Source organism: Bos taurus, chromosome 7, assembly GCF_002263795.3.
Source record: "Bos taurus isolate L1 Dominette 01449 registration number 42190680 breed Hereford chromosome 7, ARS-UCD2.0, whole genome shotgun sequence".
NCBI classification, from domain to species: Eukaryota; Metazoa; Chordata; class Mammalia; order Artiodactyla; family Bovidae; genus Bos; species Bos taurus.
The window spans coordinates 44,383,187-44,407,470 of record NC_037334.1 but is presented as its reverse complement, the minus strand read 5'-3'; the positions used below and the strand labels follow the sequence as shown (position 1 = coordinate 44,407,470).

The window sequence follows — 24,284 nt, the reverse complement described above, 5'->3', positions numbered from 1 at the left end:
CCCATGGATGGAGGAGCCTGGTGGGCCGCAGTCCATGGGGTCGCAAAGAGTTGGACATGACTCAACAACTTCACTTTCACTTTTCACTTTCATGCATTGGAGAAGGAAATGGCAACCCACTCCAGTGTTCTTGCCTGGAGAATCCCGGGGACGGGGGAGCTTGGTGGGCTGCTGTCTATGGGGTCGTACAGAGTCTGACACGACTGGTGACTTAGCAGCAGCAGCATGGCCTCGTCAAAATTGGGAAAGGAGTATGTCAAGGCTGTATACTGTCACCCTGTTTATTTAACTTATATGCAGAGTACATAATGCAAAATGCCAGACTGGATGAAGCACAAACTGGAATCAAGATTTCAGGGAGAAATATCAATAACCTCAGACATGCAGATGACACCACCCTTATGGCAGAAAGTGAGGAGGAACCAAAAAGCTTCTTGATGAAGATGAAAAAGGAGAGTGAAAAAGCCGTCTTAAAACTCAACATTCAAAAAACTAAGATCGTGGCATCTGGTCCCATCACTTCATGCCAAATAGATGGGGAAACAATGGAAACGTGACAGACTTTATTTTCTTGGGCTCCAAAATCACTGTGGACGGTGATTGCAGCCATGAAATTAAAAGATGCTTGCTCCTTGGAAGAAAAACTATGACAAACCTAGACAGCATATTAAAATGCTGTTAAATATGACCGTATATTAAAAAGCAGAGCCATTACTTTGCCTGCAAAATCTGTCTAGTCAAAGCTATGGTTTTTTCAGTAGTCATGTATGGATGTGAGAGCTGGACCATAAAAAGGTTGAGTGCCAAAGAATTGATGCCTTTGAACTGTAGTGATGGAGAAGACTCTTGACAGTCCCTTTTACCACAAGGAGATCAAGCCAGTCATTCCTAAAGGAAATCAACCCTGAATATTCACTGGAAGGATTGATGCTGAAGCTGAAACTCCAATATTTTGGCCACCTGATGGGATGAGCTGACTCACTCGAAAAGACCCTGATGCTGGGAAAGATTGAACGCAGGAGGAGAAGGGGACAACAGAGGATAAGATGGTTGGATGGCATCACCAACTCGATGTACATGAGTTTGAGTAAACTCTGGGAGATTGTGAAGAACAGGGAAGCCTGGCTTGCTGCAGTCCATGGGGTCGCAAAGAGTCGGACATGACTGAGTGACTGAACAACAGCAACATACCCTAGTCTCCTTTAGGTATGTAACACATACTCAAGAATAGCCTCCGTCCTCCTGAGAGGAAATGTACAATTGTATTAAAAAGCTTGCTGTGGATATGAGTCATACACATCCACATCAGCAATTAACTCTTTCCCTATTAAGAGGAGTGATTCTGTTCCCTGGGATAATTTTAACCAGATAAATTGCCTTAATCGATGAACAACTTTTTTTTTGGTCATTTGTTGGAAATACTCTTCCACAGGTATGCCTCCTGTTAACCAGATATTCTTCTTGCAAACTTCCCATATGCATATCAAACCTTAATTTCCTACTAACTTCCCATATAGTTTCAGACAGTCTCAGCCTGCAAGGGAAAAGCAGTGGTTTGTTACACCTGCGTGTTAGGCTTATTGACCCTAAACTCTTGCCCAATGTTTTTACTTCACTTGGAAGGTTTGCAGCACACCCTTGTGAAACACAAAGATTCTTCCGCAGTTTAAGAATCTTCCTCTGATTTAAGTGTGCCATAAACATTATTGTTGTTATCGCTACTGCTCTGGCTTACATTTTGTCTTTCTCAAAGCCAGTCATACCTGTGTGTGACCTTTGTTACCCTCAGTCAAGTTTCTCTTTCATTATGAAAAATTTCTAATATTTTATTCTTAGGCCTTCAGCTACTCAGATTGCTTTCATTATTGCCTCTCATCATTTAGTTTTTCACAGAGGCAGACGATTTGATGTGCATTTTGAAATAATTTATGCAGCTTAGCTAGAGTTCCAGGCAAGGAAGATGGGAGAGGCCAGATCAGGGCCTACATTTATCTACAGTTTTTGGCTATCATATCCATGTTTGGTTGATTCCTTTACTTTGCAGAGAAATCCAAATTCTTTCAATAGTAGAATGCTTGAAAGAAGCAAAAGGATGGGGATAAAAGTAATGAAAAGAAATGCAAATACAGTAGCATGCTATAGAATGTTTAAGGGAAGTACAACATCACACAGCAGGAACAAAATGGGAAAATGTTTATTTCATTGGTTAAATCAAAACATTCCAGGAAGGACTGCCTTAAATAATTTTCAGAGGCCTCACTGATACATATATGGGAGGGGAGCCCCACTACCCTGGCCACAAAAACTATTTGGTATAACTAATCACATGCAAACCCAATTTGCAAAAGCAGAGCATTATTACAATATGATATTTTAAAAAAAGATTGGTTGAGCAAATAGACTTCGTATCTTTAAAATGGGAAAAGAGCCATTATAATTATGCTGGGTTGAACCTGAGAAATCCTGGCAATACTTAAAACCTTCTCAATTACAAATAGGAGCAAAGATACAGGTGAACTAAGCTACCCCTCTCTAAGGTCGCTGAGTAAGGAGACTTTGCATTTGCTATTTTGGAATAAGTTGTTTGCTTTCAGATGGCTTTTTAAAATGGCTACCACATAAGTTTTGCTTGTATAGAACTTTCTTATAAAATAGTTGCTCCTTAATTGTATCTGTTACTATTTAGCCAGTTATTTTTCTGGTGTTAGGATATGACATTTTTTTTCTTTGAATATTCACCTACTGCAGTGAAAGGCTCAGCCAGATTTGAAAGCCACAGATTCAGAAACATGGCACAATGGTGCAATTCACAAATCAAATTTTAAAAAGTTAAATATTCATGCCATGGCAAAGTAGCCAGCGACCAGTGACAAAGATACATTTCACCATAAAGACAACCACAAATTAAAAGTATTTGCCAAAAATGTCTTTTCTCTCATTGTTAAATCACTTTTACTCCCAAGATGCACTTGTTTTCTAATATTTAGCATTCACAGTATAACTGAAATTAATTACATTCACAATGGTCACTTTCTGTGTTCAAGATTGACATCTTGATTGCTTAAAATGAGGTAGATAACCATTCAAGGGTTTTGTTGGTTGGGACTAAATTCCTTTAGATCTTGATCGTTTTTGTTTTTTTTTAATAGAATTCCAAAATATTTAGCAAAAGATTGAACATATCTGAGCATTTTGGAAAAATATAATTTCAAGAGGTTATTTTATGAAAGTTGTTTTACCTCATTTCAACTTAAAAACAGGATAAAAGCATCAAATTACAAATGCACTGCATATCTTAAAGCTGACAAATAATCTATCATCACACAAAGCTGTAATTCTGCTTTGGAAGTATATAGATGCAGAGGCATTGGTTTAAATCATTCAGGGGCCAGACCAGCTGCTGCCCCTGAACCTTTGATCCTAAATTGCAAATCTCCTCCAAGGTTCAAGCCTGATTTCCAGAGTTCTTCATAGGAGGCTCTCACTGAGATCTTGAATCCCATCTCTGGAGAAAGATTAAGTTGGAGGCAAAGGCCCACTTGGGTAAAACAGGCTGCAGTGGACAAAGCTGGAGACACGATGGAGCCAAAAGTGTTGGACCATGGTCTTGGGCAGGCTTTGACTGTGAGAGGGAGGGGCGATTAGAGCCACCAAGTCGTCACCTTGGGAACCGTCAGGTTGCTGGGGGTAGGCTGGGCACTAGACCAGCCAAGGCTCCTGGAGTGGGTCGACGAGAGATTTCTGAAAAGGCTGGCAGACTGCCGCGGATCTTTGTCTTTTTACGAGGAGCCATGGGCGAGGCTCCCAAGAATTTGTTTAAGGAGCTTGACTTTCTCATGCCTCGAGCCAGATCCTGGAGCATAAGGTCATCAGCCAGGACGCCCAGAAACGCGCTGGTGGTGGAACTGAGGATGGTGGCCGCCACCTGCACGGGGCGCCGGGCCGCAAAACTGCCACTACCACCAGCAGCCCCATCGGGTTCGGTCGAACCTCGCAGGCCAGGGTCGCCAAGTAGGCGACGCAGAGCATACGAGGCGCCCGACTGCAGGTACTGGTAAGCGCGCCGTCCGCTGTGGTCGCGCACGTGCACCTGCGCACCCAAGCGGACTACCAAGAGCACGGCCGCATCCTCGTGGCCGTGCAGCGCCGCCAAATGCAGCGGCGTATAGCCGCCGTGCGAGCGCGCGTTGACGTCGACCCGTGCGCCCCCACGCCGCGCGACCTCCACCAGCTGCTGCACCATCTCCAGGTCGCCGCTCTTAGCGGCCCAGTGCAGGGCTGTGAAACCAGACATGAAGTCGCGTTTGGCTGCCAGGCCGAGGTCGCGCAGCAGCAGCCCGTGCAGCTGGTGGGTCCAGCGGCCCCCAGCCGCCCGCACTAGCCACTCGTGTTCGGCCGGCTCCAGGGGCACGGCGGACGGCGGCGGGGCAGCCGGAGCCTCCTCAGTGTCGGGGCTCAGCAGGCGCGGACCGGCGCGCGACAGGCGCCTCAGGTGAGGGGAGCGGCCAGAGCCCAGACCGAGGCCCAGGCCGGACTCCTCAACCGAGAGCCGCCGCAGCAGCATCGGGGAGCTCCGCGGACTGGGCTCCTCCGACAGCTGCCTGCGCAGGCCCTGCTCCTCAGCCCGGATCCGCAGCGCCGAGGGGCCGGGGACGCAGCGCACAGGCAGCATGCAAGGCTTCTGAGGCGGAGGGCGAGGGGTAGGTGGTGGTGGCCCCCGAGGCGCAGCTTCCGGGTCTGGCGGTTCTACGTGGGGCGAAGGTGCCTCCGACGGTGCCGTGGACGGTGGGGCCACGTCTTCAGAGAGACCCTCAGAGGGCTGGGCCAGTTCGAAGGCTGGAATCTGGGGGTCAGAGGGCACCCCTGACTGCCAGGCCGGGTCTAACAACAGCCCCTGAGTGGTCTCTGAGGCCGGAGCCCCGGCGGTATCCTGCTGCTCTGATGGCGGGGCCGGGTCCTCAGCCGGTTCCGCCGCCCTCGGTGCCCAGGACGCGGACGGAGCCCCCGAGGCCGCGGTTTCCTCCTGTGAGACAGAAGTGACCTTCGACGGCGGGGCTGGTGCCTCCGGGGCGCTCTGGAAGCAGCAGGCCGGGGGCTCGGGTCCGTCGTGGGACCGCGACTTCTTCTTCAGCACCACGAATTTGACGCCGTCGAGCTCCTTCACCACGGCCACGTTGTTGACGAACTGCTTGAAGCGGTCCCTGCGGGCTGCGCGGCCGCGTGGGTCGCCGGCCTCCAGGAGCGGTTTGAAGCGGCTCAGCAGCTCAGAGTTGCGCACCTTCCCGCCGTTCTCCTGCAGGAAACCCAGCACCGCCGCCTGGCTCACTCCGGCGGCCGCAGCAGCCGCGGCCGCGGCCAGTGCCATGGTCACTTACCGCCCCGCAAGGGGGGAGCCAGGCCGCCCGCTCCCACCAACTCTGCGGCTCCCGGTTGCTGGGCAAGGTGGACGTCGCGGCGCCGCCGGAGGAGGGAGCCGGGGTTCCGGGAGTCAGGTCCGCCTCGGCCAGGCTCACCTGATCTTTTTCACCGAGGCGTGACGGGCGTGTCCCAGAAGCTGGACCTCGGTCATGCCAGCGCAGCGGGGCCCGGCAGTCTCCTGGAGAAAGGAGCCGGGGGCCGCGGCGCGCGACCCCCGCCGCTGCCCCGCGGGGTCCCCAGTCTTCGGGGTAGGTGTCTGCCTTTACAATCTGTCCAATGGGCGCCGGACTCCATCCCCCATGCGCGGTGCTCGCCTTACAGGTGACAGCTGCCGCCAGGGCCGCGGTGGGAGTACGGGAGCGGAAATTCTCCACCGCCCCTCCCAACCCGGGAATTAAAGGCGCAGTGCCAAGCTTCAGCTCCGCTCCCGGTTGCTAGGTGGGTGTGTTCCCCAGGGATAACGCGGTCGCCAGCCGAAGCAAGGTTTCTTATTCCTTTAAGAAATGTTTAACCACCACAAAATACCGGGCGATTGCTTCAACCAGTAATTTATTTAAAGACCATCAATGCCTTCTGAATTGTTGATTACAGAAAAATGGCTTCGTGTAACTTGCAGTAGACAATTCGCTGTGCGTGGCAATGTATGTCACCCGAGATTTAGAAGAGACGTTTTAAAAAGCAGTTTTCTTATGATGCGATAGTACATTTTCACATCGAGTTTGGGGAATAAAACCACAGGAAAACATAAAGAAGGAAAAATATCACTTAAAATTACCATTAACATTTTTGACTGTTTTTTTTCTCCCTCCCCCTACACATGTGTATACATGTTTATGCTTTAAAATAAGAAAGTAAAATTGGAATCATGCTATGTTTTTAAAAATTCACTTCCTCCACAAATATTTGCTGCGCACCTCGTTTCTGCCTCAGAGAAGGCGATGGCACCCCACTCCAGTGCTCTTGCCTGGAAACTCCCATGGATGGAGGAGCCTGGTAGGCTGCAGTCCATGGGGTCGCTAAGAGTTGGACATGACTCAACAACTTCACTTTCACTTTTCACTTTCATGCATTGGAGAAGGAAATGGCAACCCACTCCAGTGTTCTTGCCTGGAGAATCCCAGGGACAGGGGAGCCTGGTGGCACAGAGTCGGACATGACTGAATCGACTTTGCAGTAGCAGTAGCAGTAGTTTGTGCCAGTACCTTTTCAGATTGTGATACATGGTTTAGAAAGACAGATAAAAACCCCTGATTTAGTGGAGCTCTTATGGTAGAATGGGGGAAGGTTTTTGTTGTTTAGTCGCTAAGTCGTGTGGGGCTCTTTGTGACCCCTTGGACTGAAGCATGCCAGGCTTCCCTGTTAGGGGATGGTGGGGAGCGACAAAGAGAAGTGATATGGTGAATCTGCAAATTGTATAATATACTAGAGAAATACTATGGGTATTTAAAGTAAAATAAAATACTATGGGTATTTAGAGTAAAATAGAGGGGCAGGTTCAGAGAAGGCAATGACATCCCACTCCAGCACTCTTGCCTGGAAAATCCCATGGATGGAGCAGCCTGGTGGGCCGCAGTCCATGAGGTCGATAAGAGTCGGACAAGACTCAGCAACTTCACTTTCACTCTTCACTTTCATGCATTGGAGAAGGAAATGGCAACCCACTCCAGTGTTCTTGCCTGGAGAATCCCAGGGACGTGGGAGCCTCATGGCCTGCTGTCTATGGGGTTGCACAGAGTTGGACACGACTGAAGCGACAGCAGCAGCAGCAGCAGCAGCAGCAGAGGGGCAGGTTGCAAGTCCGAACCCTGTATTCAGGGTAGGACTCACTACTAATCCCTTTAAGGGATTAGAGATTTATATAGGTAAGTAGAAGAAACTTTGAGCAGAAGAAACAGCCAGGGCAGAGGTGTGATCAGTTTTTTAATTTACAAACACAATACTACAAATACATAAAGACACTGGTAGTTAAAGAGAGCAAGACTCTTGAATCAAAATTCCACACTTGAGTCCTGTCTCTACCTTGAGTACTCGCTTGACCTCTCTGTGCCTCAATTTTCTTATTTGTGAAGGGAGAAGTGGACAGTAATTACACTTAGCAAATTGTTGTGAGAATTCTGTGAGAAAGTAAATATAAAGCACTTAGAACATGCTTGGCCCACAGTGAATATTCACATTATTATTAGTAGTATGTTGTTCAGTTGCTCAGACATATACCACTGTTTGCAACCCCATGGACTGCAGCATGTCAGGCTTCCCTCTCCTTCACCATCTCCCAGAGCTTGCTCAAACTCATGCTCATTGAGTCATTGATGCCATCCAACCACCTCATCCTCTTTGGATGAGATTTGGGCTCCATTTCCTCATTTGAGCTCCAAAATCACTGCAGATGGTGACTGCAGCCATGAAATTAAAAGACACTTACTCCTTGGAAGAAAAGTTATGACCAACCTAGACAGCATATTAAAAAGCAGAGGATCTTTTTCAAAGATCCTCCAAATTGTTCTTTCTAGTGGATGAACCAATGGAGATTTTTAGTAATCCCATCCAAATTAATTTCTTGATGGGAGTTTCTATTCCTCAACTTTTCCCATTTTTATTTTGCAAAATTTCAATCTTAAGTATTATTTCTTGTGTTTGTAGCCATCCATCTACTCTTTCTTTTTCAGTTGAGGTACAGTTGATTTACATTACTCTGCAGGACCTTTAAGCCTGCAGAGTTTCCGGCCTGAAAATGGAACTTTTCCCTATTTTGGTCTGGGCACTTGGGGCGCAGAATTTCCAGCCTGCAATAGGATCTTCCCTGTATTTCAGCCCAGCTGCAAAAGTCCTGGCCCCAATACAAACCCGGCCCCAATACAAACACACTAGCTTTTGTGAATGGCACACTAGCTTTTGCCAAAAGCAGGGAAAGGGCTCAGAATTTTCTTACTTTCAGTCCTTCATGGCCCTTAGTCAGAATCCAGATTTGAGAGACTCATGCCACATGTGTCTTTCTGTTGCTTCCCTATCTCCTGTCGCCCTCTGTCTCTCTCCATCAGATTTCCTAGATGACCCCTGCTTGACCTTTCATATCCACATGACCTCTAGGAAAGAATTCTGGGGTTCCCTTTGGTTCAGGTCTTTCTCCTATTTTCAAAAGCCTGAGGGATCAAAACTCTCCTAACATTCTAAAGAATTCCCTTCTAAATACTGTGGTTTCTCAGGGTGGGGAAGGACCAAGCTTCCCCAACTCCTGCAAATTCCCTTAACCCTTCAGAGTCTTCTGATGGGACCAATACCTCATGTCCCACCAGAGGGACAATCCAAGATTTTTATCAGATGATCTGCCCCTGATATCAGAGTCAATTTGAGCACTATTTGATCTATATTTTAGCTATAAAACTATGACTACAGAAAGGAAAGATGACTTTTTGACACAGGATGGCCATGATATTCTTTAGACTCCAGAGAAAACTGGTTAAAATCAAATTTTTTTTTTTCTTGGAAACTGCAAAACCAGTTCTTTTTGCATATCCAATTAAAAACAACTAGCTTGTTAAAGGAGAAGGCAGTGGCAACCCAGTCCAGTACTCTTTCCTGGCAAATCCCATGGACGGAGGAGCCTGGTAGGCTGCAGACTGAAGCGACTTAGCAGCAGCAGCAGCAGCAGCTTGTTAAAAGGCCTGCCTAGGGAAAAGCTTGAAGTTAACCCTTTCCATGTCCTTGAAATACACAGCCCACTTTGCCTGAGACCTCAGCCTTGGGCAAATTAGAACTTCAAGCAAAAAAAAAAGGGGAGGTGGTTAAAGAAACATTTTAAATCTCAAGTGGAAAACTATGAGATCTCTGTCTGTCTGGATTTATGTATGTCTCCGTGTGTGTCTTTTGACTTTTTTTAATATTGCTGAATTTGTAAATGAGTTCTAATTGGCCTAAAGAAAAGTAAACGCTTACAAATCAGACAATTCTTAATACAAGAGAAATTAACCTAAATGAATTTCAGATTCACATGAACTGGGAAATAATATTAAATATCTAGTATTAATGTTTGTTTGCTAATCTGATATAGACAGGTCTAAGAGTCATAATATTTTCATTGTGTCTAGGTTTATTATAAATTAAATATTGTAATATTGTTTTATCTGTTACAAGTTTGTCAGCAAGGAAATTACCTCAAGTGAAGAAACTTCAAAAAAATATATAAATGAGATATTATATTTTTAGATAAACTATTAATAATTATACTTTAGAAATGTCTGTCTAAAACAGTCTGTCTAGATTTTGGTAACCTGAATTTCTAGAGTTGTGCTGAACTAAGTGATAGAAGTTTATTGAATAGCTATGTCACTTCCAAATAAAATAAGATTTTGAAACATTAATTCAGTTCAGTTCAGTTGCTAAGTCATGTCCAACTCTTTGCGACCCCATGGACTGCAGCACACCAGGCCTCCCTGGTGTCCATCACCAACTTCTGGAGTTTACTCAAACTCATGTCCATTGAGTTGGTGATGCCATCCAACCATCTCATCCTCTGTCATCCTCTTCTCCTCCCGCCTTCAATCTTTCCCAGCATTAAGGTCTTTTCAAATGAGTCAGTTCTTCACATCAGGTGGCCAAAGTATTGGTGTTTCAGCTTTAGCATCAGTCCTTCCAATGAATATTCAGGACTGATCTCCTTTAGAATGGACTGGTTGGATCTCCTTGCAGTCCAAGGGACTCTCAAGAGTCTCCTCCAACACCACAGTTCAAAAGCATCAATTCTTCAGCGCTCAGCTTTCTTCACAGTCCAACTCTCACATCCATACATGACCACTGGAAAAACCATAGCCTTGACTAGACGGACCTTTGTTGGCAAAGTAATGTCTCTGCTTTTGAATATGCTATCTAGGTTGGTCATAACTTTTCTTCAAAGAAGCAAGCATCTTTTAATTTCATGGCTGCAATCACCATCTGCAGTGATTTTGGAGCCCCCCAAAATAAAGTCTGTCTCTGTTTTCACTGTTTCCCCATCTATTTGCCATGAAGTGATGGGACAGGATGTCATGATCTTAGTTTTCTGAATGTTGAGCTTTAAGCCAACTTTTTCACTCTCCTCTTTCACTTTCATCAAAAGCCTCTTTAGTTCTTCACTTTCTGCCATAAGGGTGATATCATCTGCATATCTGAGGTTATTGATATTTCTCCTGGAAATCTTGATTCCAGCTTGTGTTTCTTCCAGTCCAGCGTTTCTCATGATATACTCTGCATATAAGTTAAATAAGCAGGGTGACAATATACAGCCTTGACATACTCCTTTTCCTATCTGGAACCAGTCTGTTGTTCCATGTCCAGTTCTAACTGTTGCTTCCTGATCTGCATACAGATTTCTCAAGAGGCAGATCAGGTGCTCTGGTATTCCCATCTCTTTCAGAATTTTTCACAGTTTGTTGTGATCCACACAGTCAAAGGCTTTGGCATAGTCAATGAAGCAGAAGTAGATGTTTTTCTGGAACTCTTTTGCTTTTTCTATGATACAATGGATGTTGGCAATTTGATCTCTGGTTCCTCTGCCTTTTCTAAATCCAGCTTGAACATCTGGAAGTTCACAGTTCACGTACTGTTGAAGCCTGGCTTGGAGAATTTTGAGCATTACTTTGCTATCATGTAAGATGAGTGCAATTGTGTGATAGTTTGAGCATTCTTTGGCATTGCCTTTCATTGGGATTGGAATGAAAACTGACCTTTTCCAGTGCTGTGGCCACTGCTGAGGTTTCCAAATGTGCTGGCATATTGAGTGCAGCACTTTCACAGCATCATCTTTTAGGATTTGAAATAGCTCAACTGGAATTTCGTCACCTCCACTAGCTTTGTTCGTAGTTATGCTTCCTAAGGCCCACTTGACTTCGCATTCAAGGATGTCTGGCTCTAGGTGAGTTATCATACCATTGTAATTATCTGGGTCATGAAGATCTTTTTTGTATAGTTCTGTGTATTCTTGCCACCTCTTCTTAATATCCTCTGCTTCTGTTAGGTCCATACCATTTCTGTCCTTTATCGAGCCCATCTTTGCGTGAAATGTTCCCTTGGTATGTCTAATTTTCTTGATGACCATTATATCTACTACTGTGGGCAAGAATGCCTTAGAAGAAATGGAGTAGTCATCATAGTCAACAAGAGTCCAAAATGCAGTACTTGGATGCAGTCTAAAATATGACAGAATGATCTCTGTTCATTTCCAAGGCAAACCATTCAATATCAAGGTAATCCAAGTCTATGCCCCAATCACTAATGCTGAAGAAGCTGAAATTGAATGGTTCTATGAAGGCCTACAAGACCTTCTAGGATTAACACCAAAAATGATGTCCTTTTCATTATAGGAGAATGGAATGCAAAAGTAGGAAGTCAAGAAACACCTGGAGTAACAGGCAAATTTGGCCTTGGAGTACAGAATGAAGCAGGGCAAAGGCTAATAGATTTCTACCAAGAGAATGCACTGGTCATAGCAAACACCCTTAAAGATTTTGGACTATTAATGAATAGTGTTTGGTGCCATCCTGAGATATTCTCTATAAGAAAGCAAATGTTTTTCTGGAAATTATCACTGGTATTTATGTTTACCAATCTATAGAATGCTAATATAAAGGTCAGTTCTTGGTTGCTAAAGGAAAGTAAGAAGTGTGTTTTCGTAAAAAATGTATAAGGAATGAAATTACATTTTATGAAGGGAAAAGGAAGTAGGTCTGACTTACAGGTGGCTGTTTCAGGATGGGAGAACAAAGTAATGGGTATAAAAAGTGAGAAGATTTTATAGAAAGTGGACCCCAAGGAAGAGTTTTGTGCATAAATACAAGTTTTCTTGAGATGTTGAAATGCCTTTGATAATGGATTTTAAGTTTCTTTACGTCTGAAGTGATCTGTTCTATGTTTACCTTTGAAATCTTCTTTGTTACTTTGGCTAAGTGAATATATTGTTTCACAGTGATCTATATGATTCTATCTGACTGAGTGTTACCAACCCTGTTGATATTTATCGGCAAAACTTCCTAAGAACTTGACTTCTAGCTAACTTTGGGATGCTTCAGAGGACCCCTGAGATATCCCAAAGAGGTATTAAACTACCTAGGTTCACTGGACATGTTAAATTACATGGGAAGTACTGTTGAAAGGGTGATAAATCTTCTCAGGTTATACTGTTATGGTTGATGTTACTAATATAGATATCCTAAAATTATGTGAAATTCATGAAAATCTGATATGTCCTGGTATAATGTTGTCAGTTATAATTCTAGTTATCATGTTAAAGTGTTACAAGTCACAGCAATGACCAAGTTACTTTGTCAATTACAATTTAATCATATTTTAAACATGCCTTCTATGGTTTCACTATGATGCCTTTGCAAGAATACTACTACTTCAAGATTTATGGAAAAGGCTTTTCTAAGATTAACCAATAGCCAAATTTTGTTTGTTTGTTATCTGGTAAACTGGTAACAGACTGGAATTTAGTCTACTCTCTCTGTTAAGAGAACAAAGTTTTCTTAGAGTGAAGCTTTCAATAACAGATTATGAATTTCTTTGCCTTTAAGTGATTTATATTTGTTTTTAAAATATTTTGTTACTTTGGTAAACCAAATAAACATTATTTAAGATTATAGTACATGTAGACAAAGCTCATTCTGCTTCTACAAAAAATAAGCCCTCACAGTTAGACTTTTGATATTCTGATGTTCTTAAAACATGGCAGCAGTCTACTCCTGAATCAGGGAATTAAAAATGGGTGAACAATAGCTGTAAATCAAAGAGTCAGGGCTATGGGAAATCCAAGATGGCCACTTGGATTTTCCTGGCTCCCTGACAAACCTCATTTTTATTTGATGGGTTAAAGCCTTCCCTGGCTACAGAGTTAATGCCCTCATAATGAAAAAATCATGTTTCATTGAATATTAAGTTTTGTTAATTTTTAAACTAAGTTTCTAGTTTTGTTAATTAAGGTCTAGTGTTTACTAAGACTCACTTCTGAGATAGTTCCTTGTTGTTATGTTATATTGCTAAAAGATTAAATTATTTTAAAAGACACTCTAAGTTTGTTTCTAAAGCTTAGCTCAGTAACCAACCTTCAGATAAAGATCAGATGCTCCATGATGTACAACCAGGAGATTAACAACTGGCTATAATCATTTAACTAAGTCAGATGACCTGGGGTATACTGGGTTATACCTAATGAAAGTTCTTGACTTAAATTCTTTTTTTTTCTCTTAAATTTAATCAGAGTATGGTTGATTTACAGTGTTGTGTTAGTTTCAGGTATACAACGAAGTGATTCAGTTATACATACATTCATTCTTTTTCAGATTCTTTTCTCATATAGGTTATTACACAATACTGAGTAGAGTTCCTTGTGTGGTATGGTAGGTCCTTGTTGGTTATCTATTTTAAAGATAGCAGTGTGTGCATGTTCAGCCTAAGCTCCTGATTTATCCCTCCCACCACGTTTCCCATTTTGTAACCAAAGCTTGTTTTGTAATTGACTTAAATTCTTACTTGTGACCTTACTAATAACTGCTAGCTGTATTAATTTCATATGTCGCTTGTTTCAGAAGATTGTTTCTTATGTTACTAAATGTGTGACTCAGCCTGTGATAAAATGCTGATATGCAGTTCCATACGAGATCAATGATTGTAATAATGTAACTCTAGATGTGGGAAGAAGCAACAAGAGGGAATATTTCCCTGGACCAAGAGGCTAATAAAACAGGAATGGTCCAGAGACTTTTGTCGCTTGCCAAGGCCTGGTCTAGTAACAGCATATTGAGTGGACTGTCAATAGAATCTTCAGTAGACCTGGGAATGAGCCTTCCCAGCACCACGGCACACAAATGGCCATGAAATGCCCCAAAGCATGGTCAGATATGGGGCTATGAAGGGACCCTGCTGACTGGAAGTTGGCACTGGCCAGCTGCCTCTACAAAGATTAAATCATGACCACTGCAAGCTGTTGACCTTCAACACCCCCTGAAAGGAGTTCACACTCTGTGCTCTGGGAAAAACCCAGAAGAACCAGCCTTCAGATAGTCAGATGATTTTCAGGTAAATATTTTATGAGCCCAAATTCTTGCCTCTTCTCGCACCCAGAGAAACACTAACGTCACGAACCAACGTCTGGCCCTGGTTCTCCTGGCTAGGCCCTGAGCAGCTTTTCTATTTCTATTAATCTTTGGGCCATGTACCTTTGACTTTCTTGTTAAGTTTGTTTCTTCTAGAATACAACAAATCTAAAGCGGTAGTACGACAAGAATTTTCCCTGACCAACACCTAGACAATGCTGAAACAAGTCACCTTCTCATTCCATGGACTCTCATCTCCCTCTGTAAATGCACCCTGACAGAGAGCAGGCAAAGGGCACCCAGAGCCCCACGACGCCCCTGTGCAGCCTAAGGAAGTCAGAGCGGTCATTGCCCCTTTCCCTTTGAGACTGGGTTCCCAAATGCCTGAAAAGGGAAATAGGTAGATAGTTAGACATGAGCAGGGTATCAACAGGGGCCAAAGAATTGACCCTAAAAATAAAGAGAGGGAGGAATATGGTGACCAAAGGACAAAAGAGCAGATAAAACCAAGGAGGGTCTTAGAATGCAGAAATGGAAAAACCAGACCCTTATCATCCTTCCCTCCCTCATGTTGTAACTATTAATGAAACAGTATAACCTGTCTCCCCTCCTACCTTATAGGCAGAAGGTATTTGCCCTACTCTTCCCCCACCCAGTATACATGCCTCATCCAATCAGCAAATGACCCACAAGACCCCTATCCCACTCTTTGTACCCTGGCTATAAAAGTGAACTAAGGACCCCTGTTCAATATCAGTTCTCCCTTGAGCTGGCCCATTGTTCTAACAGCGTCTCACACTCTAATAAACTTTATTTCCCTCTCATTCTGTCTCATGTCTGGAAATTCTTTTCCAACCTATGCCTTGACCATGACAGGGCGCAGAGTTTCTGGCCTGCAGACACCACCCTTATGGCAGAAAGTGAAGAGGAACTAAAGAGCCTCTTTATGAAACTGAAAGAGGAGTGTAAAAAAGCTGGCTTGAAACTCAACATTCAGAAAACTAAAATCATGGCATCTGGTCCCATCACTTCATGGCAAATAGATGGGGAAACAATGGAAACAGTGACAGACTTTATTTTCTTGGTCTCCAAAATTGCTGCAGATGATGACTGCAACCATGAAATTAAAAGATGCTTGCTCCTTGGGGAAAAAGCAATGACAAACCTAGACAGTATATTAAAAAGTAGAGATATTATTTTACCGACAAAGATCTGTACAGTCAAAGTTATGGTTTTTCCAGTAGTCATGTATGGATATGAGAGTTGGACCATAAAGAGAGCTGAGTGCAGAAGAATTGTTGCTTTTGAATTGTGGTGTTGGAGAAGACTCTTGAGAATTCTTTGGACTGCAAGGAGATCAAACCAGTCAATCCTAAAGGAAATCAGTCTTAAATATTCATTGGAAGGACTGGTGCTGAAGCTGAAGCTCGAATACTTTGGCCACCTGATTCGAAAGGCTAACTCACTAGAAAAGACCCTGATGCTGGGAAAGATTGAAGGCAGGAGGAAAAGGGGATGATAAAGGATGAGATGGTTGGATGGCATGACTGACTCGATGGACATGAGTTTGAGCAAGCTCTGGGGCTTGGTGATGGATAGGGAAACTGTCCTAGTTTGCTGCAGTCCATGGGGTCCCAAAGAATGGGACAGGACTGAGCAACTGAACCGAACTGACTGATAAAGCAAAAGTCTAATTAACATGAGAAGGAGAGATACTGGTTTGTGAAAGAAAGAAAGTGCTAGTCACTCAGTCATGTCCTACTGTTTGTGACCCCATGTATAGTCCATGGAATTCTCCAGGCCAGAATACTGGAGTGGGTAGCCTTTCCCTTCTCCAGGGATCTTCCCAACCCAGGGATCAAACCCAGGTCTGCTCGCATTGCAGGCATATTCTTTACCAGCTGGGCCGCAAGGGAATCCCAAGAATACTGGGTAGCCTATCCCTTCTCCAGGGGATCTTCCTGACCCAGGAATTGAACCAGGGTCTCCTGTCAAACCGGAGTCTCCTGCATTGCAGGTGGATTCTTTACCAGCTGAGCTATCAGGGAAGCCCAAGAAACTAGTTTAGATAGTGGCATTGTGATGTTGCCCTCAATGGGTCTTACAGATGCTAATAAGAACAATTAAGAATATCAACAGGAAGAATTTGGAAGGGAAATCTAGCTATTAAAAAAGGAGGTAAAGTAAAGTAAAAAAAAAGAAAAAATATTCTCCACAAATTAAAAAAAAAAACTTTTTATGTTTATTTGGTATGGGATAAATAGAATGGACATTTATGTAATTAAAACAAAATTTGACATTATTACACTACCTAAAGTTAATGAGCCAAGAGAGGCTCCCTACTGGTCCCCAACAGTAAAATCCAAACAAGTGTGTTCTATTTACCCTAGTTTTAAGTTATATATTTAAGAAGCTAGAAAAATTTACACTGAGATATCTATCCAGCAATAATTTTGGAACAGTTAGGCAAAAAGGGCCTGACTTCCTCAGCTTTACCTGACTCTGGGGATCCAAGAACCTCTTATATAAAAATAGGAATTTTGCTTTGACTCAATTTATAAATTCAGAAAGATCTGTGCTGAATACCTTATACAAACTTTGAAGGTATAATAATTTAACTCTGAAGTTATAGAACATAGAACTTCCTAAATCAGTTTGATTAAAAATCTTGTCCCTGATTTTAGTAACTTTAGGCAACAGAACTGTTCTTTGAAAAAGCAAATAGTGTCTTTGTCTTGCAAATGTCTAAACCAGAATATAAATACAGGACTCAAGGACCTGCAACCAAGGAAAAAAAGGACACTTTTCAATGCAAAAGACTAAAATGTTCCTCAGCCAAACTTAAGAGATAGCTGACCTCAGTCATCTGAACATGGCAACTGTTAGGTAGTTAGAATAGGAAACAAGAGTCCAGAATGGCGGTGGCTAAAAGACAAGGAAGGGAAAAGCCCACGAAAATAGAACAAAGGAAGGTCAAAGGAAGGTCCGAGGACCTGAGTGAGGACTTCAGGTAGAACAAACAGCACTCCTGGCTAGCCCAATTTGCATGGGGCAGGCACAGGGGGAGGGAAAAACATATAAAAAGAGGAGCCAAAGGGCTCTCTCCCTGTCTCCCTCTCTCCCTGTCTCTGTCTTTCCCTCTTTGCCGCGTGCTGGGGCGTTCTTCTCTTTGCGTCTTTGGGTCGACATGCCCTCATCCCTCGAGGATGGATTTTCCTGCTATTATCTAATAAAATAGAGCTGTAACACGGAGCTGTAACACTGATTTGTCCAAGAGCTATAACACGGTCCATTTGAGACCAGAGAGCTATAACACAGACTGTCCAAGACCTAAGAGCTGTGACACGCAGAGGGCTTTAATGTCCGTCACGCCAAATCTTTGTTGTGTCGAGACAGAACCGAGGAGCATACACTCGCCTGACACAACCTTAATGTATACCAACTGCTTATAAACTAGTAAGTTTAAATGATAATCCCTGATTCATAACTAAGCTTTTAAATTAAGCCATGAGATCTCTCGAAGGAGGGAGAGAAGGTGAAATGCCAGACCACCTTACCTGCTTCCTGGCAAAACTTCATGCAGGTCAAGAATCAACAGTTAGAACCAGACATGAAACAATGGACTGGTTCAAAACTGGGAAAGATGTACATCAAGGTTTTGCAGAGAAGAAGCCAATTCTGACTCCATGTTGGAAACTGTTTCTTTGACTTGCTTTTAATATTATAGTCATACTCAATGGCTTGCCTAGAGGATCCTGCCCCTCTTTTGGACTGTAAATTAAAGTGCCTTTGTTCAGCTCTTGGAGAGATAGCTTGTCCCTGCCCACCTGTGAATAGAAGAGATTAACACCTCTTCTGAAGGCTGGACATTCCCTTGGAGATGTTTTACAAGACTGATGATCTTTTTATGGTACTTCTCTACTGCATCTCCCTCTCTATTCTGCCTTTTGACTGTAGCTCCTCGTTGCTTCTTTCTCTCTGACCTATAAAAGAACCTGGCATCCAGGCCCCAATAAGATGGTTATTTTGAGGTGCTAGCCTGCCATCTTCTCAGTCTTTGACTCCCCGATTTAAGTATCTTTCTTACCTCAACAGTTTGTCTCTTGGATTCATTGGCCTATTGTGCAGCAAGCAGAGTGAGATTTGACTCGGTAACAATGGGTGTATATTGTCACCTTATTTATTTAACTTTTATGCGGAGAAGGCAATGGCAACCCACTCCAGTACTCTTGCCTAGAAAATGAATGGAGGAAATGAAAATGCTCCTGCCATGGACGGAAGAGCCTGGTAGGCTGCAGTCCATGGGGTTGCTAAGAGTCAGACACTACTGAGTGACTTCACTTTCACTTTTCACTTTCATGCATTAGAGGAGGAAATGGCAACCCACTCCAGTGTTCTTGCCTGGAGAATCCCAGGGACGGCGGGGCCTGGTGGGCTGCCGTCTATGGGGTCACACAGAGTTGAACACGACTGAAGCTACTTAGCAGCAGCAGAGACCATCATGAGAAATGCAGGGCTGGTTGAAGCACAAGCTGGAATTAAGTTTGCTGGGAGAAATATCAATAACCTCAGATATGCAGATGACAATACCCTTATGGCAGAAAGCAAAGGGGAATAAAAAAGAGCCCCTTGATTAAAGTGAAAAAGGAGAGTGAAAAAGCTGGCTTAAAACTCAACATTCAAAAAACGAAGATTATGGTATCTGGTCTCATCACTTCATGACATATAGATAGGGAAACAATGGAAACAGAGACAGACGTTATTTTCTTGGGCTCCAAAATCACTCCAGGTGGTGGTGGTGACTGCATCTATGAAATTAAAAGACTCTTCTCCTTGGACAAAAACCTATGATAAACCTAGACAGCATATTAAAAAAGCAGAGACATTACTTTGCCAACAAAGGTCTGTCTAGTCAACACTATGGTTTTTCCAGTAGTCATGAATGGATGTGAGAGTTGGACTGTGAAGAAAGCTGAGCTAGGAAGAATTGATGCTTTTGAACTGTGGTGTTGGAGGAGACTCTTGAGAGACCCTTGGACTGCAAGGAGATCCAACCAGTCCATCCTAAAGGAAATCAGCCCTGAATATTCACTGAAAGGACTGATGCTGAGGCTGAAGCTCCCATACTTTGGCCACCTGATGCAAAGAGCAGACTCATTAAAAAAGACCCTGAGACTGGGAAAGAGTGAGGGCAAGAGGTGAAGGGGACAACAGAGGACGAGATGGTTGGATGACATCACTGACCTAATGGTCGTGAGTTTGAGTAAGCTCCAGGAGATGGTGAAGGGCAGGGAAGCCTGCATGCTGTAGTTCATGGGATCACAAAGAGTTGGACATGACTGAGTGACTGAAAACCAACAACGAGAACTCTAGTCTGCCTCTTTATATCTGTGTACATATTATATATGAAGTACCTCTACTTCTAAAAGGTAATATCAATATTAAGAACACTGAAAGAGAAAAGACAGTGTTGAAGAATCCAGAGTCACAAAACACACCAGGGAGGCACTCAAGACAGTGGAGTGCAGTTTATTACGCTAGAGGGTCCAGGGGAACTGGTTCCCAACAAGGACCCCGATGATTTTGGAGGACTTGGTTCTATGCCCTCGCTACATGACTGGTTACATGTTAGTAATTATTTTTACAACACTCAGGTGCAGAAGAATTAACAATTACAATATGCAGGTGCAGGCACTATCATTTATCTAACTGAGACAACCTGACCTTTACTTCCAATCTTTATTTGCCATCTGGGAGGGGGTTTCCTGGTTTTTCTTTAAGGATGGTTAGCAAGGTTCAGGCCCAGTTCACATCCTGCCTTAAGATGGCTGACAATCTTCAAGATGGAATCCCTCTTGCCCTCCTCCCAGCAGCCCCAACAACAGTGTGGCCACAATAATATTCTTTAGACTCTGGAGAAAACTGGCTAAGAGAAAATTTCTTTCAAAATTATAAAACCAGTTATTTCTGCATATGCAATTAAAACCCTCTAGCATGTTAAAAACTTGCCTAAAAAAAAAAAGCTTGAAGTTAACTCTTATCATGTCCTTGAGATACAGTCCTCATTGCCTTAGATTTAAAGCCAAAAAATAATAATAATAATAATGGGGGAAGGGAGGGGTGGGGGAAGTAAGTCTGGCTTACAGACAACTGTTTCTGAATGGAGAAAGATACAGAAAGTAAAAAGAAGTTTTGTGGAAAGTGGAATCTAAGAAAAGAATTTCGTCCATGGTATAAGTTTTATTAAGATGTTGTACTATCTTTGAAGTCTTCCACGGTTATGTTGCAGGAAGAGGGACCGACCCTTTCCAGGACCCAAATGGGGTTCTTGTCTAACATTCAGAAATGAATCGTCCGAGGAGACACATGTGCTGACAAAGCAAGAGACTTTATTGGGAAGGGGCGCCTGGGTGGAGAGCAGCAGGCTAAGGGAACCCAGGAGGACTGCTTTGCCACATGGCTCACAGTCTCAGATTTTATGGTGATGGGCTTAGTTTCTGGGTTGTCTTTGGCCAGTCATTCTGACTCAGAGTCCTTCCTGGTGGCACACACATTGCTCAGCCAAGATGGACGTCACCGAGAAGGATTCTGGGAGTTGGTTAGACACGTGGTGTCACCTTCTGACCTTTCCTGATCTCTTCCAGTTGGTGGTGGCTTATTAGTTCCATGTTCCTTATGGACCTCCTGTGGTAAAACAACTCATGCACCTGGTTACATGGTGAGACAGTGCCTGGCCAGGGTGGGTGGTTTCTGGCAGTGTACTTCCCCTAACAGTTACTTTGGCTAAGTGAATAATAACTGTTAGGTAGTTAGAATAGGGAAAGGGAGTCCAGAATGGCGGTGGCTAAAAGATAAAGAAGGGAAAAGCTCGCGAAAATAGAACAAAGGAAGATCCGAGGACCTGAGTGAGGACCTCAGGTAGAACAAACAGCACTCCTGGCTAGCCCAATTTACATAGGGCAGGCCCGGGGGAGGAAAGAAACATATAAAAAGAGGAGCCAAAGCGCGCGCTCTCTCTCCCTCTCTCCCTCTCTCCCTCTCTCTCCTGCGTGCTGGGGCACTCTTCTCTTCGCGTCTTTGGGTCGACATGCCCTCACGTCTCAAGGATGGATTTTCCTATTATCTAAATAAAATAGAGCTGTAACACGGAGCTGTAACACTGGTTTGTCTAAGAGCTATAACACGGTCCATTTGAGACCTGAGAGCTGTAACACAGTCTGTCCAAGACCCGAGAGCTGTGACACGCGGACGGCTTTAATGTCCGTCACGCCAAATCTTTGTTGTGACGAGACAGAACCGAGGAGTATACACTCGCCTGACATAACTATTGTTGAAATCAAACAGTCAGGGACACTTGGCTTTTTTTGGCCCCCTGATGAATCTCACTTTTATTTCATGGAATAAAGCCTTCTCAGGCTGCAAGACTAATGTCCTCACAATGAAAAAAAAAATTTTTTTTGTTTCACTAAATGTTAAATTCCAGTCTTGTTAATTAAGGTTTGTGTTTGGCAAAGCTCACTTCCCAGTTAGTTCCTTGCTGTTGTGTTATATTGTTAAAAAGTTTACTTCATCTATTATAGACCTAAGTTTGTTCCTAAAGCTTATCTCATTAATCTATCTTTGGATAGAGATAAGATGCCTTGTGACCTGCAACCAGAGAATTATACATTGTGAAAAAGACATAATTCAAAGGGCTATCACCAACCTGGACAGACTGTAATGGAGAAGGGTTAATTTTAAATTTACTCTCCATCTGCTTATGGGACTTTAACCCTTTTTTGTTATTATAAGCATACATAATGCCCTTCCTGGGGGAGATAACCTGAGCAGCCCACCAGAGAAGGACTGTTAAAAGTGAAACTAACACATTCGCCTGCCTAAAGGCTTGCCCCATTCTAGGGGACATTTCCAAGGATTGAATAGTTTTGCTTTGCTTCCTCACCTCCCCCTCTTTCATCTCTGACCCATAAAAGAACTGGCAACCAGGCCTTGACAAGACGATTGTTTTGAGACCCTAGCCTGCTATCATTTTGGCCAGGTGGCTTTGAATAAAAAAGCTTCTTCCTTACCTCATCCCCTCAATGAATCTGAGAGCAGATTCATTGGCCTGTCGTGTGGCAAGCAGAGCGAGCTTGGACTCAGTAACAATTTGGCTTAGCCAACCAGGATCCTTGCTGCTGGTGGCTAGCTGGCCCTGATCAGGGCATATTGGGACCATTTGTCCTAAGGGTCTTTTCTTTAAGATTCTCTGTAGTGGCAATGGCTGCCCCCAGTGCTTGGCAGTTGAGACCAGGAACCAACAAACTTCCAAGAGTTGACTATAGGGTAAGGGAGTTAGAGAAGGCACTTTACTGGACCAGATCACCTTTAATGAGGCGAGAAGGGGCAGCAGTCAGATTAGTGAGCTGCTGCACTAACCCAAGAAAAGACTAAGTATATATAGGCATATATATGGAAAGCTACCATCTTAAGGGGGCCTGTTTTCCAAGGTTGTTCGGAGTAGTTCTCTCTTAAACGGCTGGCGCAAGAAATTCTGGAGATAGGCCAAAGGCTGGACTGGCTGGGCGTAGGCTGTGCGTAATCAACCTTTATGTCCTTTGTTTTTTTCTTCTGGTGAGAGAGTTCTTTGTTTTGCATAAAATGGTGGGGAGGACCTGGAGGGGAGTTTTAACTCCAGGCTATTTTGAGCCGTGTGACTTTCCTTCATTAACGACTCGATTTCATTTGTAGAGTGAGTCTACCCAATCCAATAGCCTATTCAGCCAGTTTGCTTGTTTTGTTTGCCCGTTAGTGTTAAGAGCCTGTGGGCTCAATTTTGGAGGGTAAGTCACTCCGGTGTGCACACTGGGAACATTTTCCCCCCTCAATTTGTGTTTTTCCTTTATGGGACAAAAATGGGAAATATTTCATCTATCCAGAAGGCAAGATCTTTGGGTTGCATATTAGATATGTTAAGATCAGAAGAGCAATTGCTCACAATAAAACAATCTGGCAGTCAGAAGCACTGTACAAAGGTGAGGAACGTGAACAGGCCCGCAGGCTTCCTTGAATGTGAGGCATCCAATTCTAACTTCCTCTACAGGAGCCCTGGATAACTTTGACAGTGGGGAACAAATTGATTGACTCTGTGAGAGACACTACTCTCCTTTGTGAATTAAAAGCTCAAATAACCTTTCCCCCAGAACAGCTTGACATCAGGGTCCCATTGGGGCCTTTTTTGACCGTGTCCAATCTGGGGAGCTTTGGCTTCCATCTGGGGGCTTCGACTCCAGTTAGGGGTGTTCTCCCTGTGAAGGGAAACTGTTTATAAGGCACTTTGGAGAAAGGTCACTGGTTTAATGAGACTGGAAAGTCATGTTAATGTGACTTTCCGGCTGGCTAGGTTTTGGTTTATTCTGGTTACTTTGGTAATGTGCAGACATCTGGTACTAACTTTTTATCACTCTAAGGCTTCCTCTACGATTTTCTCATTTCTTCTCAAACCCTCTGCAAACAGGCGAGTGGCTGTGGAAACAACTGAGGAACTCTGGCCAGAGTTACTCTCTGCTGTGTTCTAAAGGCCCACAGCCCACTGTCCCCCAGTGACTGCCACCCAAGTGGAAGATGCCCTCGCATGCTGCAGTCCATGGGGTCGTGAAGAGTCAGAGACGACTGAGCGACTAAACAGAATTGCAGTAAGCTGTGGTGGTCAAGTTGTAGTTACAGGAAATGTCCACAAGTTGGCAGCAGTTCTTCATACCCAGCTTTGGTTACTGGGGCAACCAGAGCCTTAGGGAAAGTCAGCTTCCTGGCTGCAGTGGAATG

The 24,284-nt window shown here is 43.8% G+C and overlaps 1 protein-coding gene across 1 annotated transcript; it reads right to left on the bottom strand.

Annotated features, from left to right (window-relative positions):
* Positions 1-2,176: 2,176 nt before the first annotated feature.
* Positions 2,177-6,130, bottom strand: SOWAHA (sosondowah ankyrin repeat domain family member A). The gene has a single exon (XM_002689150.6). The coding sequence runs from the start codon at positions 5,363-5,365 to the stop codon at positions 3,674-3,676; it is 1,692 nt and encodes a 563-aa protein (XP_002689196.1). The 5' UTR covers positions 5,366-6,130; the 3' UTR covers positions 2,177-3,673.
* Between the last annotated feature and the right edge of the window lie 18,154 nt (positions 6,131-24,284).

Coding starts and splice junctions, on each gene's coding strand:
- SOWAHA (XM_002689150.6), bottom strand. CDS start 5,365: ATGGCACTGGCCGCGGCCGCGGCTGCTGCGGCCGCCGGAGTGAGCCAG.